Source organism: Pipra filicauda, unplaced genomic scaffold (genome assembly GCF_003945595.2).
Source record: "Pipra filicauda isolate LSUMZ 115617 unplaced genomic scaffold, ASM394559v2 scaffold96_size2947999_pilon, whole genome shotgun sequence".
Lineage (NCBI taxonomy): Eukaryota > Metazoa > Chordata > Aves > Passeriformes > Pipridae > Pipra > Pipra filicauda.
The window spans coordinates 1,463,744-1,484,451 of record NW_024105164.1 but is presented as its reverse complement, the minus strand read 5'-3'; the positions used below and the strand labels follow the sequence as shown (position 1 = coordinate 1,484,451).

Sequence of the window (20,708 nt, the reverse complement as noted above, 5' to 3'; positions counted from 1 at the left end):
AGGAGGTTCCAAATGCAGCTCTGTTGTTAAAACTGCATTCTCATGGATGCTGACATGGAAGAAAGATGCTGCTTTCTTCTGTACAAAGAAGTTCTCTATTTGTGTGAAATTTCACACTGTTCAGCCTCATACCATTTAAGTTTTCTGTGTAGGTTTTGTTTGTATTCTTTTTGTAAGTGTTCAGCAGGATGTGTTTGAAATTGGTCTCAGGTTGAAGGTTATTATATAATCATAGAATGGTTTGGGTTGGAAGGAACCTTAAAGATCATCTAGTTCCAACTCCTCTGCCACTGGGCCGGGATGCCACCCTCTTGATCAGGTTGCTCAGAGCTCTGTCCAACCTGGCCTTGAACACTTCCAGGGACAGGACAGGGCTTGCAAGAAGCAGCCACGGCTGACAAGAGGGGTTCTCCTGCTGCAGGGATAAGGACCAGCGGAAAAAGGTCCTTTACAAGCATCTGCTATGGAATGAATTTTCAGGTAGAGTTTTGAACTTGAAATTATCAAACATGCTTTGGGTGGGCATCTTCCACCAAAATGTCCCACAGCAGAAGACAGGAAAAAACCCAAGTCTATGATAAGCTTTGGTATCAGACCAGCTCAGTCAGCCTTGCCAGGAGTTACTGGGCCATTTCCAGGACTTGTGACATTTGAGCTGCTTCTGAAAGCACTAGACCATAGGGTCCCTGTGATGCGGTGAGATGCTTCCTTTTCACTAGAAGTGAATTTCTGACTCTTACAGTGGAAGAGGCACCATTAAAAGCGTAGCTATAGATGCCTCGAGAACACTGCAATTAGAAGTTAAACAAGAGTTATTTTGTATTTATTTTATATACATGTATATAAATATACATATATACAAAATTATGTCTGGTGTTATATACAAATTACATGATTTCCAGTCAGTCTTGTGATTTTTGTATGTACTTGCTTCATGATTTTCAAGTATGAGGGGCTAAAATACAGTCTCTAACAAACTTCCTTTGCTTCACTGCAGACAGCTCCTGAATCAAGTATGTTAACTGTCCTCAGGATATTCCCAGCTTTCTTCTAAAGAAGAGAAGAATTCATGTACAGACTGTTTACTATGCATATCTTCTTTAACCACTACTTGTTTAGTGAGCTGATCCTTCTCTTAATATTTTAAAGTATTTTCCTTTCGATACAAACATCGTGTAGATTTACTAGATTATAGTTTTCAGGATCCTTTAAAACATTGATGCCATGTTTGCTGTTCTTTCATTTTTGCCACTCCCCACTGTTTTTGAGAACTGACTGTGTGTCCAGTAAATTCATCCACTACATAAGTTAACACTTTCAGATGTGTACTATCTATCCTTGCCTGCAGCTCATTAAAGAGTGTATTTATTTTTAAAGAAGGTTGTCATCATCTCAGAATGTTCAAACTTTTCTTTATTTTTCTTGTCAGAGTAATCACAAAGAGGATTTCTTTAGTTAGTGTTGCATAAACTCTTACGATATTTTCCTCATTTGGAGACAGACTGTGGTGCTCTTTTTAGTTTTATCACATAACATTTTCACACTGAGAACTCCCATTGATTATGCAGGATTATTAAAGGAACATAATACTAGTTGAAATGGTGGAAATAGCTCTTTCATGCAAGTATTTCTTTCTGCAAGAAACAGAAGTTCTTGAAAGTTGCAAAAGTTTTGCTGTAGTTCTACAATCAGTTATGGAGACTTACGCAGGGATGTCAGATTGAAGATCTCTAGGCTGTATAAAGTGTGATATAAATGAGATGATCATGCTAGTTTCTAAATCATTCTTTTAAGATTATTTTACCAGGATGAAAATCCATTTTGTTTTCTTTTGACACATCTATCTGTTGATTCTTAGCCTGTCGTTCACCTCTGACAGCGAACGTACATTAGTAATTTCCTTTGATTCCAGTCAATTTAACATCTGGGACTTCATCTATCAATTTGCTCTTTCAATCTTATCACCTAAACTTTGGTAGAGAAAGAAAATTCTGATGCAGAGAAGATTTCAGAATTTTGGAATCCAGTTTTGTTCCAATTTTGAGCACAAGCCTATCCCTGCATCACATCCCAGGCCTGTCTGTCTCATAGGCAGCAGATCCTGGAAACCTGAGGCCTTTGACTTCAGGATAGTTGCCAGGCAGTTTTGCTGCAGTGTTGTGAAAATTGAATTGCTTTTACAGTCTGTTTGGATTTCAACAAATTGACTTTCACTTATGGAAAATGTTCTTTTGGAGGATTTTCTGCCTATTCTATTAATACTGCAAGGGAAAATAGAAAATGAAACAAAAGGAAATGTTTTAAGTCTCTGATGAGTGAAAGCATTTGATTTCATGACATCACTTCTGCACAGGCTTTCCTTAAGATACACATGCGCTGGCAGAAAATGTGGCCCACTGGTTTTCATGAGCTGTTGTGAAAATATTTGTTAATGACTAAAAATTGTAGGAGCAAAATTGATTTAGTCTAGCCTGACTCATTGCTACATTTTTACTCTTCCTCTATGACCTTAAACTGCATATGACTTTCTGTAGAATTAATGCTTAACTGAGGAAAAATTGAGTGAATACTTCAGTATTTGGTATGTTTATAGCATACCTTAATAAAATGCCCAGCTGTTAGGTGATTGATGAATAGCTTGGAGAATGGGTTATTAATGAGTTGCATTTGGTTTTGCACCCCACTTAACCAAGACAGAGATTAAGAGAGAGCAGGCTATAATAAAACATCAGGCTAACAGAATTCCTCTCGTGAAACTAAAATCAGGGTAGCAGAGAAGTGGGAGTAAGACCTGAGAGCTGTCAGCCACCCTTTCTTTGCTGAGACCTCTCATACAGCCCCCTCAGTGCTCTGATGGAGCATCAGGGCTGATTTGGGAAGATTTTAAATCCTCCTGGACGCACACTGGGCAGGTGTTGCTCATCTCCAGTTGGGGCTAAGGAGAAACAGGCATAAAGGGAAAGGAGATTCTGGGTTTTACCCCACATCTTTCTGATCTTGTGGCGTTTTGATTTTTTGAACTACCTGGGAACACCTGATGTGTTATGGATCATTGGGAGTCAACTGAGTGAGATCAGTAGACAAGGGAGTCCTGCTGGCAATGAATAGGAGCGTGTGGGGGCTGGCAGGGCCTCAGAGGGTGGATTGTACTATGGGGCGTTGCAAGCATGTGCAGTGCCTTCCATCACCCACCATGGTGGTTGTTAGCGATCATGGTGTTGTTTACATGGTGACCCAAGGGTGTGAGGTGCAACAAATGTAACATCCCAGAGACCTCAAGGGGAATCTACTGGAGAGTGAAGTGCTGAGGAAGGGGGGAGAGAGAGTAGGAGAGGGAAAGAGAAACAAGCCAGAAGCCACAAAAATGACATACAAAAAAAAAATTGCTTTTATTTCTCATGTGCACAAAAAGAGAAAAGAAAATGGTCAAACAGAACTGAAGTGATGAGGAAAAGCCAAGAGGGGCTGCAGCAGCCTAGAATGGATGTGACCCTGCACCTGGCACTGGCCCCCTCCCCTCCACGGTCTCATGTCTAGCTTAGCCTGGAGATCATCAGCAGAGCTGCTCTACGGTTAGATTTGTCATCAGTTCTGTAATTGTCAGTTTGGTCCCTCCTTCCTGCTTTGCAAGTTTGCCACTGTCCTGGGCCCAGTCAAGGAAGCACACTGTGGTATTTGTGGGTCCCTCAGAAGCCCTCACTCTGTCAGTGCCAAAGGGGGCAGCTCAGCTACGATTCTTATTTCTTTGCCCAGAGGGGTGCTTTTCCTTAGGGACAAAAGGGTGGGTTTTTTCCAACAGTTCAGCAAACTAAAAATTCCCTTAGGAAAATGTTAATATGCATATATAAGTATATACTCAAGAGAAGAAAGAGGTGCAGGGTTTCTTTGTTTTCCTTTTCTTGTTTGTTTAACGTCCTCACATTCATGTTGTGATTAATTCTGCAGTTGTACTCTGAGGTTGATTCATCGCTACCGATGGGTCAGAAAGCATGCAAACTTCTGTTACCACAGCAGGGCTCATTGCCACCAACCCTCCCCAACAGATTTACAGGCCACACCAGCGTCAGCTTTAATGCATTCACCTCATGCAACCCCTTCCTGTGTCTTGCCCCACATCCTGTTGGGCAAAAAGGATGTGGGAGCTTCAGAGAACAGGACTCAAAAGTGCTGCCAGTTTTAAATGCCATGGTCCCTGTTGCCAAGCATGGCATTCGAGAACTCACGAGATTCTTCCCCCATGATCAAGTTGAGACAGAAGGAGATCCAGGTTCACGTTTCTGCTTGGTCCATTAGATAAAGCAAACATAGCAGCAAAACTAAGAATGATAGGAGAAGGAGGAGGTGAAGGGAGAGCTAAGAAGAATAATAAAGAAACAAAGGATGAGTTGTGAAAAAAAGGAAAATAGAGAAATGTAATGGAAACATTAATTATTATTCACAATAATACTTAACAGTTTGATAGAATTTTCTATCCAGAATCTCAAAGCACTGAGGCAGTGCTAATTGATTCAGCTGCGTAATCCCCCTGTGAACTAGAAACTATTGTTATTCCCATTTTACAGAGGGTTGGAACTGAGGTAGAGGGGGAAATTGGATTTGACAAAGGTTTTCTAGAGTGATAGAGAGAACTGGGGAGTTTGAGGTCCCAGATACCCGCTCCCATATCGATAATGCTGTTCCCTCCCTGGATAGAAAAGTGCATTGGGAATGAGAAATAATAAAAGAGAGGGATAGAAATTGAATGGAAAGAGGGTGTGAGAAAGAAATATGGGAAAGGTAAGACACAGCAGAATTGAGGAGAGGTTTGAGTCAGACTTCACTGGATTTTGCATAATGATTTCTTCCTCCAATCCTTTTTCATTTTTTTCCTGTAAAATTTTTTAAAGGAAAATAAAAATAAAAGAAAAAAAATTCCACCTATACAGAAGCAACTGTTGGCCTGTTGGGGAAAGGGGTCCTTCCAAGGTTTGGCTGTTCCCTCAGGTTCTGAATTTGTGCTGTGCTTTATTGAACACATCGTTTTGTTTTCAGTGAGCACAACGAGACTTGCACAGTACACACAGCGTGTTCCTTATCTACAGGATGAGACGAGGCTGTTTTAATAACTACCATGATGAAGATGGAGATGAACTTATATACAAGAGGAATTGCCTTCACATTACACACATTATCTTCCTACAAAGCAGCAATTGTTTTTTGCAAATAACATAATATTAAATAATTGGTAGAATTTTTGCGTTTCCTGCATAGTCCAGTCTAATGGAATCTATATGAATATTGATGGTTTTCTTCTGCATAATATCACCACATAAATCCCCACGTCAGCTACTAGACTTGGGCTATAATACTGCTTTACAATGCATCCACCGACTGTAAATCAAAACAACCAACACAAGAAACTCTTTGGCAAATGTAATTCAGTACATTCGCATGAGGGTCTACAGATGGTGGTGGAAGAGGATTAGACTGCCCAGTTTTTTTGCATAATTCTGCTTTCCTTTTAATTTTTCAAGTTAAACTACATGCTGTACTTATGAACTTTCCAAACCAATCCAATGCCTGGTGGAAATCCTCTTTCATCAGTGGAGTTAAACCAACAACAGATTTGGCCCTCCAAGGGTCAAATGAAGCCAGCCATGAGTGAGCCAACTAAATCCTGCTTTCAGACCCTAGCTCATGTCTCAAGTTTAGCAAAACACCATTATAAAAATAAGCATTTCTGAGCTGCTAGCTTTTCTCAAGCTGGCCCCTGGGCTGCAGGTGGCCAAGTGGGAGGTGTGAGAGTCTCTTTTCTTTAGTCTCCTCAGGACCTTCTCCTTGTTGGTCCTGGGATTTATTGCCTCTGCCCTGACCACCTGCTGAGTGAATCTGGGTGGTGCACAAATAGAGCAAAGGTTGTACTGAGAGACTAAAAGTGAGACACTACTAACAGGGTTCAGCATCTATCTGGTGTCTGTGAAGGAAAACAGGAGGAGTGGTGAAAGTATATTTTTAGAAATTGCACAGAATTTTCTTCTCTCAAAGAATAAGATGGGATAACAGGCCAAATTCTGGTCTCAGTGATAGTGTAATAACTCTGCTATTTGCAGCAGGTTACTCAGAGGTAAGATGTGCAGAATGACACTTTTAACAGATCAGGAATAACCTCTTTGATTTTATTCTGCATAGGAACAGATTTTAGCTCTATATCTTCTATGTAAACATCCCCCCAAATTCCCTTATCATTTGGGCACCCTCATTAAAGAAGACACGGACATATAATCAGCTAAATCCATGCAAAGGCTAAAAGAGTGAGGTGAAAGGGGCCTTTGGGATCAACACAGCTGTTTACTGATGGTGGATTTCATACATACAAGTTTAACTTGGAGACAGAATAGAGTCCACTACCACATCTCCTCAGAGGCTTTGAACTTTGGATTTTATACATGATGTTGGCTGTACAGATTGCTCCACTGTTCATTTCTATGCCCTTTGGGGGTATTATTCTCAATCCTGTCTTTGTCCATGGACAATAGCCCATGAGTTTTATCTGAAACCTCTCTAAAACAACAAGGATCTACTTTGGCAGACTTGATGCCCTGGGGGCAGGCTAGAGCTGCCTTCATGTTTTCTTTGAGTAATTTTTTAGGAAGTGTCAGTGCAAGGAACAGTTTATGAGTTTGCTGACAATACAGAAGTAATAAGCATTTCTATTGACAGTTAGCCTTTTGCAGAACAGTGTTTGTCAGTCACTTGGGAACCAAAAAGAGCAGAGAATCCCTAGAGAATCATCAGGTGAGCATTTGGGATAAGGGGTAAATATTAGGATGCACAATATAGGATTGAACATGAAAAGATGGGGCTGTATGTTGGAACTGGCTGGTAGGATGCAGGCATATGTATTTGAGTGGGGCCTATAAATTACTAGGTGTATGAGCAGATGGACTGGGAATCAAAGGGGGGCCCATATAGCAGGGCTATAGTGATTAGGAAATTAGGTGTTGGGCACAGATAATGAGGCTGTTGTCACCAGCAGCAGAGAATGGGTGTTGGGCATATCTAAAATTGCAAAAGTTGGGATGTGAGTGAAGTCGTCATGAGTAGAGGTTAAGGTAAAAGGACTGAAGGCTAAGGGCTAGGGAACCAAGCAATAATCCCAGCCAATCCTGAATTTGTCCATCTCAGTCTCAGCTGTCCAGAGGGCAATCAGATGGGCCCAGATGAAGCCCCACACTTTCCACCACACAGCGCAGTTAGAGCGCAGCTGGGCTTGTTTTCTTTGTTTGCCAACCAGTGACATGGAAAACGTTTGTTGACTCAGAGTGCTTTTTTTGTCGACTGATGTGTTTGGTAACTTTGTCAGATGTGACTTGTCCACACTGCTCCCCAGAGACAGGATTTTGGGAAAGGGGGAGGAGGAGGAGGCTCCCGGGTGGAGCTGGCATCCAATCCTCTCCAATACCACCATCCCACTGTAGTGCAAAACAGAAAGGAAACAAAACCCTAGAGTGAAAGAGGAGCATCAAACGTCAGAGGAACTTGTCTGCCATTCAGGTGGTGGGGAGGGATGGGACTTGGAGTTTTATTTTTGTAGGGTTTTTAATTATTATTTTGGTTTTTTTGTTGGTTTTGTTCACCTGGGTTTTTTAGAAAATTGGGGATTTTTTTGTTCCTTTTTACAGACCTTCATGACAAAGCATAAAAACACAGTTATATTTATATATCTATTTATATATTTCTTCATTTCGTCGGTTTGTTTGTAAATGTTGCTCCATCCTCCTGTCTGAGCTGATTGTGTGTCACAGAAATTGTGGGTGTATGTGTGAGGTTCCTCCCAATTCTGGCCTGCAAAGTCACCACCCGTGAGGTGCAGCCAACTCTGGGGGAATCCGTGCTGGAGAGTGGGGATGAGGTGCACAGAGAACCCCTCATGGGGTGCAGATCATTACTTGGTCCTTTCTTCGTTGCCAGATGGGCCAGGGCTCTGTACTGCCATCTCTGCTCTAGCCAGACTGTTCCCTCTGTCCTGGGAACAGGGTGACCATCACAGGTTACACACATCAAGAGTCCACCACAGAAGAGCATATCTTTGGGGAACAGTGTTTCATGAGCGGCATTCTCCCCTGTTTCCCTGGCCCTTACCGCTCCCAGAAAGGGGTCCTGTAAGGCAATGGTTGCCAGCTGCATTGCTTCCCAGTCCCCCTGGAGTTCTGGAAGCCGAGTGGACTTCATGTGGCTGAGCTTTACCCAGGGGCATTGGAGGGCTCCCACAGGAGAAGCCACTTGGCCGCAGGCTGTTCCCGGCGTGGGGGAAGCGGTCGGGGCGGAGGGCAGGGGGAGGGAGGGGGTCTCAGTCTCATGTGGTGAGCGCTTGGTCCGGCGCCTTCATGGCGAAGAGGAAGGAACTGGACTGTGGGGAGGAACGGAGAAGGTCTCTTCACCCTTCCCAGGGATGAGGGAGGTGATCAGACAGGTACAATGTGGAGGCCTAAGCTGTCGCCCTGCAGTTTCATGTGGTTTCCATGGTAACTAGTGGCGGTCATAGGCAGCGGCAGCAGTGGGAGGTGCGGAGCCCCGGGATGTGGCACTATAATAATAAGGGGAACCTGAAAGTTAACACAGGAGAAGAATGGACTGGTTGAAAGGACAAACAGTAAACAAAAAAAACCAAACCAAAACAAAAAACACAAACAATCAAACTAAGAAAAGAAATACAGGAGAACAGAAAAGAAAAGGAAAGGTAGGAAGAAAGAAAAGCAAAAGAAACCAAAAGAACGAATTTGGGGACTGAGCTCCTAGAGGGATTAGGGAAAGGCAATCAGTGGAAGCCAGCTGAGGGTTGCATTTCAGTGGATAGATGCTACTGTGGCCTCTGGATCTAACAGTGCTCTATGGGAAGGAGATCCTTTTTTCTTCTTCTGACCATCAGTAACTAAGCCCATGAACTTTTGTGCTGGTTTGGGCTGAGGTAGGGTTAGTTTTCTTCACAGTGGCTGGTATGGGGTTGTGTTTTGGATTTGTGCTGAACACAGGGTTGATAACAGACATGTTTTTGTTATTGCTGAGCAGGGCTTACACAGAGCCACGGCCTTTTTTTCTTCTCGTACTGCCAAGCTGGCAAGGAACCTGGGGGTACGTGGGAGGCTGAGAGGCGACACAGCTAGAACAGATGACCCAAACTGGCCAGAGGAATATTCCATACCGTATGGTGTCATGCTTGGTATTTAAAGGGGGGATAAGAAGGAAGAAGTGGGGACGTTTGGAGTGATGGCATTTGTCTTCCCAACCATTACATGTGATGGGGCCCTGCGCTCCTGGAGATGGGTGAACACCTGCCTGCCCATGGGAAGCAGTGAATTAATTTCTTATTTTGCTTTGCTTGCATGCGTGGCTTTTGCTTTCCCTATTAAACTGTATTTATCTCAACCCACAGCTAGTTTTCTAGCTTTTATCTTTCTGATTCTCTCCTCGATCCTGTTGGTGGGGGAGTGAATGAGCGGCTGCATGGGGCTTGGCTAATGCCTGGGATTAAACCACAACAACATCGAAGCACAAATACGTCACACCTGATCTGTAGCCACAAGGAAAATGTCAGGGCCAGATGTTCTGAGCATACCTGACAAAGTATAATAGGTCACTCTTATAACCAGGAGGAGAGAAATGAAACAAAATTACAGTGTTTTACTGCTTGGAATTTGGGTCACATTTGACGTGAAATCTCTTTAGATGGTTATCGAATGTGTGTTAAATAGTGATTGATTATTAAGATCACATTTACTGAGGTTTAACAACACTGGAATAAAATGTGCATCTATTATCCAGTTGTTAAACCTCAGTAAATATGTAGATAATAATCACAACTGATTTATTTTACATATAATAAATATCTTCTTATTCCCTTGCAAAGAGGTGGTGTATTAGAAGATAGTCTCATAGGATTTTTTTTTCTCCTCTGAAAAAAACCCCTGATTATTTCTGGGCATATTAGTCACTGGAGATGGATATATATCACTGCAAAACAACTCTTCTGGCTATTGTAAACCTAATGATGCAGCCTGTCTTCCACTCTGGACACTGTTCTAACTGGTTGAATAGGGAGAACTTCTATGGGATTTACAGATCCCCAGGAATTGAGTCTGGGTTTAGCTGGGGAGAGGAGTGAAATGTCATCTGGATTTTTAATAAGGCCTTGAAAGGATGCTGATTACAGCCTGAGAGAGTAACAGAACCTGAATTTCATTTCTGATACAATCTGTAATAAACTGTGGATGCAGCTCACAGAGAAGCCAGAGCTGAACTTGAGTTCTGAACCATCTCGTGAAAGAGGAATTGGCTCCAGAACTGCTACAAAACATGCATGAAGTATATACCCATTTCAACACTGGACTGAGAGTGAGGGAAAAGGCCTATCACCTGCCCAAATACTTGAAAACCCTCTTCAGAAACAAACAAACAAATAAAACCAAAAAACAAAGAAAACGAATAGACAAACAGAAGGAGCGCGAGGCTGGGGGTGTGCTGTGGGAAAGAGGTACTCACTTAGTAACGCAGGGTTGCTGAACCGCCAGGCCTCGTTGTAGGTTGTGTACTGAGGGTGGCTATAGGGGTTCCCTGAGAACTCGCTCCCTGGAAGAAACGAAGGAAGGTGTGAAATACAGTTAGGAATGAAGACTTATGTCTGCTATTCCATCAAGCCAGTGTTGATGCTGAATCTGTACACCAGCAGGAAAACTAGGGTATGTAGCTTCCTTGCCCAGCTGGGACTCTGCCCTTCAGGACCCTGCAGTGCTTGTTCAGTGCAAAGTTCCTTACACATAACATTAAAAATCATAAGATTGACCTCTTCACAATCAAGAAATTAATTTAAAATAATGAAATTCAGTAATAAAATAAATAATTGAAGTGGTTTGTTTTTTGTTCCCTTATTTTCATTGCCTTCTGACTTCCAAATCTCAAGTTGCAGTAGGATTGCATATGCAAGCTTTTTCTGCACTTAACTTAATCGGCTTTCTTATTAAATAAATCTAAGGTTCTCCAGTAGTGTCAAGACGGCAGGTATGGCAGCTTGATGGGACAAGCTCACAATAAACTCATTGGAACTAGCAGTGCTGTTGATGGCAATATGTATTGCTAAGTTTTCTTTGTAGGGTACTGAGGGTGATGGCATATTTGCTGAGAAGAGTATTATTCCTTTTTGGAAATGTTCTGAGTAGGCTGGACTTTAATGTAAAATAAAATGGAAAAACACATGAATCACTTTCTTACTCTGTATGATGGTATTAGTCAGAAAAGTGATTCATACATGATTAACCCCCCTTTTATTCTTGGTGAGATACAGAGAAAACTTGCTGCATTCCAGCTCCAGAACATAGTTTTCTAATGATTAGCGCTTTAGGTACTGTGTTGAATCTGAAAGAAAAGCTGTGCTGTGGCTCCACTTTTCACGTTTAATAAAATGGACCCAAACCAAAATACTTGCAAGGTTTGAGATCTAGTAAGACTCTGACCCAAGATTTAAATGTTGTAGAGTCTTCTTTAATATTCAGTTTTATTGTGCAGAAGGAACTGAGTCTCCCTTTTTAATAGAAGGCCAAGAAGTTATGGTGCTGCATTAAAAAAAAAAAAAATCTCCCCAAACTTAAACATGTATCATTCTATTAAAAAACCCCATGACATTATTTGATCATAACTTCAATTTAATGCAGTACCAACAGACTGGGGACAATTAATGCCATCTGAAAGGCATCGTGCACTTAAAGGACAGTGGTAGAACAGCGTGGCTATTAGCTTCTGATGTGCCCCAAGGCAGGGGTAGAATTGTTACAGCAGAAGTGTTTGAAAAACACCTGGCAGTCCCTGCTAGATACCATGGAACAGAAAAAGAAGGCAATGCAAGACACGATGGATGCCTGTGATGCAATTTCCAAAGAATGTCAATTAATTATACTGTAATCTCTGCAAATCTCCCCTCACTGGAGTGTTAAAGCCAAAATCATAGATTCTCAGATGGTGGAAATGAAGGCTGTTGAAATCAGGGGATTTGCACTGCTTTAAACTTGAGGAGAATCTTTCCAGCCAGGTTTAAAAGTAACTCGAGATAATAACCAAAGTAGTCAGTGCAAAAATGTGTATGCATCAAACCCCATCAACTTCCAAAGGTATTTTAGTCACAATAATTTTTAGTTTCCACCTAAAACCTCATTTTGTGTGACAGATCTTCCTAACTACTGTTTTAATGATAATAACTCAGCATAATTCCATAGCTAGAAACATCCTGCACTGAAAATCCTGACAACTAGCTGGGAAGGAATAGAAACCTGCTAAGATGACCAAGATGCAATTCAGAGTCCAGATTTATCTCTACTGAATTGACTTATCTGTGGAATACAATAGAATGTGTTTGCCTCCCAAAGAAGGAGAGAAACTATCCACATGGGAATTTCTGCTTTTGAAGTGCCTCATGTAACATCACTTCACCGCATGGAGGGAAGTTGTTCTGATATTTCAAGACTTCTCTCTCACCACCTTCTGAGTTGACACCCTAAACTGTTTATAGTGTTCCTAAACATGGGTTAAGTACGGGAGAAAGAGTCACAGCTATGGAGCGCTGGGGAGGAGGGAGGGCAGCCACTGGAAACAGTGTTTATTGACGAGGAGTGAAAGCATGCATGCAGCAGGATAATGAGCTTTTGAGCTCAACTGTGACCAAGAGGAACTGAGCTATCGCCTTCCCCGATCACTAATGAAACAAGTGTAATTTCCTCATCAACATTGGATTCTGTTTAACGACTCCCTGCCGCTGCCATCCCCAGCCCTCTGCAGACTCCGCGCTGCTCTGTGTAAACGGCAGTTCCTTCAGCCGATGCTCACTTTACTAGAACAGTTTGCTGAAACTTGGTGACCTTTCTGGGAAAGAGGAAGAATTGAGGCAGAGATCAAAGATGTTCTGTTACCTGTGTGGGAAACTTCTCTCAAATGTGTAGGTTAAGTGTAGCACAATACCCGAATCATCCTTCTTTGGGTGACTAACCCCTGCTTTTTCAAGTGTGCGCTCAGGACTACTGGCTTTCTTCCATGTCTGCAGCCAGGGACCTGAAGTTATGGGCAGGGGCAAATGCAGGATATGTGTCTTATCAGATCATCCACATAAACCTCAGAGATATTTGCATGCACTGACCATGTTGCATGGATGTACTGCAACAGGAGACAAGCTCTTCTGTAGACTATGCAAGTAGAAGTCTAGTGAAAGGTTGTCATGGGTAGAACATAGCAGATTTAATTAGCACTGCTCAAACAATCTTCTCAGAAATAGTTTTCCACTGGAAAATGCTGTCTCATTGAAATGGAAATGTCTTGCATGAGCTTGTCAGCTTCAATGGAGTTTTGGAAAGAAAAGTTCTGAAATTATTGCAAATTGAAACAAAGTATTATGTTTCAACTTTCTTGTTCTGTTTCATTTTGCCTTTCTCATCTCATTTAATTTCCTTTCAATTCTTTCATTATTTTAATATATCTTGACATCTAGAACATGTTGACATTACTGAAATGTTTTATCCTGATGTTCGCAAATTGAACTGTTCAAGATTCTGTCTCCTCGTACCAATGCAGGATGAAAACAAATATCAAAAAATCAGAATTTTGCATGGATTAGAAATCTGGTTTCTGAACAGTTGTGTGTTTAGATATGCACCTTTGTTTAGAGAATACAGAGCCTCTTTCTCTTATTCACTCATATCTAAACAATAGGTTTGTTTGTATGTCAGTAGGTTTCTTAAAGATACTTCCTGAGTGGTCATCTTGCTGGCTTCTTGTTTCCAGTGTAGTTAGAGCACTGGCCCCTGATCTTTCTTGGCTTGAGGGCATGTAACAAACCACTGGCAATATTGTATTTGTTTTCTCTGCTCAAACCGGACTCTTAACAGAGGTTGCAAGCAAGCACAGAGGATCGATCTCATGAGGCCTATATTCTGTGCAATCTGTGCTCTGGGAATCTTTACTAACAGTATTTCTTGGCATCTGTATTTAAATCTTGTTGGTTTAGTCTTCCAATACAGAAACGATGAGGCATGAAGTGAGCCTAGCAGGTGGCAGGTTTAGAACAAATACAGGAAATAGTTTTCACAAAATATGTAGTTAAGCTACAGAACTTCTTACCACGGGTTGCAGTAGATGTTAAAGGCTTATATGGGTTCAGGAGACATTGTTTAAGTTTGTGGAGGGAAAACCGATAGAGGGTGTTTAATATGAAATAGAAATATACTAAGTCTGGCTTAGGAAGTCTCTTAGCTGCAACTTGGAGGCTGGGAGATCTTTTGAGAAAGTACCAATACATTCTTGCTCTATTCTTAATGCTTCCTCAGACTTTTCCTGTTGGCCCCTGGCACAGAGTAGTGGCTGCAGAGATCTGCAGTGTGACCCATTAAAACCAAGTCTTCTGTTTCTTCACAGGAAGCCTCTTTATCTCCATCTTGTTGGCTTTGGTCACATTAGAAGACAGGAATAGAAGGGCTTCCTGACTGGGTCTGACCAGTGGGGTATGACTGAAACAGCTGGAACTTGATGCTCTGTTGAAAGATGCAGTAACTACTGCAGGGTGCCCAAGCAGGCCACTGGAAGAACTTCCTCTGATTGAATGTTGACATTAGATTTAATGTAAATATATCCATTTGACTGGAGTGTTTTTATTTTTTTTTTACTTTGAACTATAACAACTTTTTTTCCTATATAATTCTGTTCCTTTTCTTTTTGGGAGTATTTCTGTGGTTTTTTGGGACACTGCTGTGTTATAGATAAGCAACCTCCACATCAAGGAGCTAAAATACCCCTTTTTTGGATAAGTGACCCCTGTGATTAGTGGTCTTAAAATTTTTGTCCCAGTTTAGAAGTCAGTATCATCCTTGTGATGAGGACATTAAACTTACATAGCAACCACTGAACAGTTGAGAACAGTTAGAAGTTGAGAAGAGCCTGGGTTTTTAGAAGTCTCTACTCAAAGAGCCAGTTAGTTTGGTATTATTAATAATTTCTATATGCCATGACCTCCTGTAAATTTTGACCTTTAACTGATTTAAATATTGTCAACTGAATCTACCTACTGTTACTGGTGTGTGTTTATGGGAGTGTGGTGTGTTAATTGATATGTATTGTCTTAGTGCTTCTCTGATTCTGGAGCCAAACCATCTAGAAGGATGTAGAAGGAGATGCCCTAAAATTTGCCACTGGAACATGTTGCCCAGAATACTTGTGGATGCCCCATTCCTGGAAGTGTTCAAGGCCAGGCTGGATGGGGCTCTGTACAACCTGATCTAGTTAAAGGTGTCCCTGCTCATGACAATGGTGTTGGAACTAGATGATCTTAAAGGTCCCTTCCAACTCAAGCCACTCTATGGTTCTATAATTTATCATTTAAAGACTTTGACCTGAAAACATTTCCTATCAGTGATATTTTTGCTATCCTCACTGCAGTTTATGTTCATTCAGCTAGCTGTTCCAAAATCTGAATGAGGGTTAAGTTAGGCCTCCCACTCATAAGCCCTGGCAAATCATATGATAGTAATAGAAGAGCTTTCCGTCCTCAGCTTTGTGCTGCTTTGGTTCTGGACTCATCCCTTCAGAAGCAGAGGTTGCAGAATGGACTGTGTACCTGCTCCTTAACCACCAGAACTCACAACCCTGGGCTGTAACAAAAGCAGAAATCAGTGGCAGATAAGTTCTGTATTCTGAGCTACTGTGTCTGAGAAATGAAAATCCTGTCTCTTTGTTTATCTCCTGGGGAAAACTGTCATCAGAGGAGTGGGGAATAGACCCTGAGGTAAAAAACTCTTCAGTTACCCTAAAGTAAATGGTCCTCTCTTCTCCCTAAAGGGCGGGAGAATCCATAGGCTGAGATAAGGTATTTCTCCAAAGGCATTGGGTAACAAAGAAAGAGTTTGCCTTTGGATGTAGGATTAGGTAGATAGTTTCTTGGGTTGGAGGCACAATCTTACAAACAGAAGGCGGGTAAGTAGTTGGTTGTTAAAAGTGCATAACTGGTTTCTCCTGAAATGCTGTTAATCATTGCTGAGTTCTTAGCTAGTTTAGGCTATAGACAGTAGGTCTCCAAAAACTGCAGGTATTAAATTACCATTGATAACTTTCAGTTTGATGACATGGCTTTAGATAGAAGGTAAGTTGTTCCCTTAAGTTAGTGGATAGGTGAATATCCTGAGCCATAAGCAGTGCATAATAACCTGCATAGGTCATTGGAAAATAAGTACGTTAGTTAATGAATACTAGGTTAATTAATTACCAATTAATTGCCACAGGTTATAGCTAGCTAGTTGCCCATAGCAGCAGTTAATCAGTTACTAGGGGGAAAGAGATACATTACAAAAAGGGTTGTTAGCAACATTGGTTATAGGCACCTGATGATTTCTTTATGAAAAGAATTGCTCTTAATGTCAGCAAAGCAATAGCCAAGCTAGATGTGAAAGCTCTTGCAAAGCTGGTATACCAAAGCTGGTATACTGTTCAAACATGTGTGCACCATTAGTGAGGTCTGGCAGCTGACTTACCAGGAACCATTCCTGCAAGAGTTGAGGTTGGGTAGCTGCCTTGTCCAGTTGGGGGAACATGGGGTGGGTAGCCAGGCAAGGTGGTGCTTGCCATATCACGACCTGGAAGGGGAAAGAATCAGGACAGGTGATCAATAAGGATAAGATCTTTCAATATTGATTTGATATCACCTTCTCTCCCACATGACTAGTAGCTTGATAGCAACTCCTGTGCAGCCTTCTCTTACATAAATGCTGTCCATAAACCCTGAAAATTCTGGGTGAAGATTGTGCACTTTTGATCTCACGCTGTAAGGGTAGATGTTAAAACTTAGCTTTGTGAGGCTCAAAAGAATTTGTTTTGTTTCATTGTAGATTTTGGATCTGTTTTAACTAAATCAAAATGGCCCTGATCTGCACAGAGAATGGCAGCATATTCATTGCCAAAGTAGCTGAGGTCCTGTCTATATGCAGTGGATGCAGTTCCAAAACTGTGGTGATGTTGCTTTAGGGCATGATCAATGTGCAAGGCATTGGAAAGTGATCCAAGAGTTTTCTGTGCCTGTCTCTCTTCTCACCTTTGTCATTCATCTGCTGATGGTTTTCGGCAAGTCACTTCACCTCTCTGTGCTTCTTTTTATGCTGCAAACTCTTTGGTGCAAGGCCACACTTTTAGTACGTTTGCACAGTGTTTAGCATGAGACCAATACTGGTTGGACTCCTTCCAAGTGTTGGTGTACTGTATATAATAATAGGATCATGCAAATTAGTTTGAGTCTCACTTCATTTTTATCACAGGTACAAGTTTTTGTTTGTAATACTTAAAGTTGTAATATCTTTTCACCATCAAAGAAGTAGAGAGGGGTGTGGACTGGGTGTTTGGTTGTAGTTTATTTTTCATCTCTCAGGAAGTGCATCTGGGGGCTTCTTGGTTGATGCCAGAGGCATTTCCTCATTTGGATGGGTTAGCCTGAAAATGGGCCAGCCAGAAGGGCATTTGCTGTTAGTGCTTATTGCATTTAAATGAACGAACATAATCTCAGAAGCTGCTGGGAGTTTCAAGCCAAAACAAAACAAAACAAAAAAACCCAAACCAAAATAAAAAAAAGGCGCTAAATAAATTAAGATAATCTTTCCCCCGCAGCTGCTGAGAGATTTACAGCTCAACCTCCAACACTGCCTGCTGAGATGTCAGCCTGATCCAGGCATCCAAAGCCTTTCACATTTCCTAGGTGAACTGTAGCTCACCAAGAAGTTTGTGCCATTTGTTGTTCCTTTGTTAAATTTTATCTCTCCTGTCTGTTCTAACTGAAGGGCAGGAGTCTGATTTGCCTTTAGAAGTGACAGGTTAAGTGTAGCCCATTAACACCACTGGAGTCACTGGAACCGTGCTGGGATACACCAATGAAAGAAGAAGAGTTGGTTTAGCTCTAGTAGCAGCAAAATGATAACTGATAAAGCAGGCCCTGGAACAAGCATGAAACTTGGCTGGGAAATCAGACATAAATAACAGTTATAAGGCAAAGCAAGAACTAAGAGGCACGGAGCTTAACCTGAAGGGAGGAAGTTTCTCTGGCATGAGGTAGGTTAAAACAGTGTCATTGCTTTCATAGGTCTTGACTAAAGATTACTGAGGTGATTTACTCAAGAAGACAGAAATGCAACTTCATTCTTTCTCCCTCAAGAGGTTCCTGATCAGTGGCTGATGTTCCTAGCTCACCTCCTCTTAGATAATGGCATAGAACTACCAGGCAATGGCTGAGCCATTTTCCAGCCACTCCACAATATCGATAAAAATAAATATGTAGTGTCTCAGGGATTTATGTTCTACACTCTTTTACTCATTTGTCACCATCATTCCTTTAGTGATTTGTAGCTGTGCGTTAAGCTGTATGAATAACGCCTACTATATGTAGTTATTTTTTTCTCACATTCTTTTAAGGCAAGAAATCTTCGTGCTTAAAATTCTTGTTCTTTTAGTTTCATTTATTGACTAGCCTGAGATATAACAACAGGTGATGAGTGAGAAAGCAGTGTCACTGAAAAGTTAAAGATAACATTATGTAGCGGCAGGCAAAATTAATTCATTTTGACACTTCCATTCAGTTGGGAACACATATACACTCACTCTGCTACTTTGACGTATGCACATATGCCCTTGTGTTTTTATTCAGACACGAGTGCAAGAGGCTGATGTTCAAAACTGAGCATGGAAAATTTGCTTGGAAGTGATCATCTGTCAAAACCCCAGTCTTGAAAAAGAAGATAACAAGTACTGTATCAGCAGCATCACTAAGAGTCCCACAGGGAGGCTCTTAAAATGCTGTTATATGTAAGCAGGCCCCTTCCATTACCTCTTCTCATTACAAACAGCTAGACAGGATTATTAAATTCTTGTACTCCAAGGCTATGGCAAAGCTAACTCATAACATGCTTCCAACTCCAGCCATTCTCTCTCCTCCAAGAGCCTTCTGAGTGAGAAACAGCATCTGAATCATTGTGACATTGTTTGAGCTTTTGAACACTTTGCCCCATGTCTAATTCCCTATAAAGGTCCTAAGGCAGGTCCCTCTCCTGAAACACAGTGCCTTCTAGGTTAGAGGTTGGTCATATATGACAGCATCCCCAAAGATCTGTATTGTTGGAGAGAGTCTGTCAGGAGACTTCTTGGCTTAGGAAGTGCCCAGAACTCAGGGGCTCTTACTGGCTGCAGTAAGGTTGGACCAAGACAATGTTATGAACACAAATCTTCTCTGATGTTACTTTCTGTTTTCCTACATGGAGGTTTAGAAATGGAAATCTCACATGACAATACAAAGGAAGGGTGTTAGGTCAAAAGAGAAAAATAATAAACGAACATGAAGGAGGTAGAGGTAAGATATGTTTCTTGAGTATTAGGAACTGTGGTCTGCACTGAGACTTGTCTGTTCTGTAAAAGCCCAGATTACATCCTTTGAAAAGTGGTCAGTGGTCACCTCAGATAATACCCCCTATTTCATCCAAGTTACCCTTGAACTTCTACAGCAATGTTGCTTCAGTCACCTTGGTCAGGAGTTTTCCTTAGTACCTACCTGAAACTTGTCCTTCCTCCTCATCCTCCCCTCCCACCTGCTGCTCATAGGTGCTACCATCTTCTGCAACCTATTTCTTCACTTCTACTCTTGCCTTAAAGGCCACCTATGTCAGGTCTGTATTTTTTGACTGTAAAACATTATAGTCTCTCACACACTCTTCCTGCTCTTGACATTCATACATGATGCTGGGTTTCTTAACTACTTGGTCTGCTGTGTGAAGGCACCAGCTCACACTGACACTCCCAAAGCAGGTGACTCAAATACTGCCCACAGCATAGCTGTGGCAGTGCTCGCCAACTGCCTATGTGTTGATCTGACTTAGTAGCTACAACCTGTGCTGAGCAACCCAGGCAGGACTAGAGCTGGCTAGGATCTTCAAGCTGCTATCATCTCCATTAGGCTAGCACACAGTACCTTTGCTGGGCCTACAGTACACAAGGACATTTTGGCTATTGAGGAAACACAGGATTATGCTGTACAAGTGCTTCTATGCTGAGTCTCAGACCCATCCAGCTGGGACACCCAGTCACTTCTAAGTAGTTACGGCTTCTTTTCCCATTTTATTCTAAAAACTGAAGGATAGGCATGAAATCTTACTGTGACTTCATGCAGCTGAGAACATATGCTGCATATGCAGACCTGGAACGTGGTTGCTCTGGTTCCCACTTGCACTCAAAGAGCTTGCAGCATTTACTGGCCTCCCCGTCAGACGAAACTGAACCCTTTTCCTAGAGCATCCCCACTCAGTTTGTGGCCAAGGCCGGTTACCTGCTATCAGAGGCTGGCTGCTGGACTGCCCAAAGTGGGCACCATGATGAAGGAAGGCACTGTAGCAGGGCGTGGACGCATCGTCTGAAAGGGCCATGTGGAAGGGCTGAAGATCAGCCTGCCCAGAGCCGACCGGCGTGGTGGGGGTGAAAGGGGTGAGAGAGGCTCCATGAGGCTCTTGCTTTATACTGAGGGGAGAGGAGAGGTTTTCTGTGGTAGGGTAAGGGATGGACACAGACAGACAAAGGGAACAGGGGAAGGAAGAGGAGGGTGGGGAAGGGAGGAGAGGAAGAACAAAATGGGTAAATGAAAATGGAGTGGTTAAAATCTACAGGGAAATTAATTTTAAAACAAA

At 42.0% G+C, this 20,708-nt stretch overlaps 1 protein-coding gene and 1 long non-coding RNA gene across 8 annotated transcripts in view; one reads left to right on the top strand and one right to left on the bottom strand.

Annotated features, from left to right (window-relative positions):
- LOC113987002 overlaps positions 1–5,234 on the top strand; it is a 107,630-nt gene extending 102,396 nt beyond the window's left edge. For both annotated transcript variants that reach the window (XR_005562240.1, XR_005562239.1), the window contains exon 4: positions 5,032–5,234. This is a non-coding gene — a long non-coding RNA (uncharacterized LOC113987002). The remainder of the gene's footprint in view (positions 1–5,031) is intronic.
- PAX2 (paired box 2) overlaps positions 4,985–20,708 on the bottom strand; it is an 88,439-nt gene continuing 72,715 nt past the window's right edge. For 2 of the 6 annotated variants that reach the window (XM_027719102.2, XM_039377906.1), the window contains 3 exons: positions 16,533–16,634; positions 10,519–10,605; positions 4,985–8,585 (listed from right to left, as the gene is read on the bottom strand). In XM_027719102.2, coding sequence (XP_027574903.1) covers positions 8,509–8,585; positions 10,519–10,605; positions 16,533–16,634 — 266 coding nt within the window. In that variant the 3' untranslated portion in view covers positions 4,985–8,508. Of the gene's footprint in view, positions 8,586–10,518; positions 10,606–16,532; positions 16,635–20,353; positions 20,564–20,708 lie in introns of those variants that run through there. The other 4 variants (XM_027719129.2, XM_027719060.2, XM_039377905.1 and 1 more) reach the window with 4 other exon arrangements.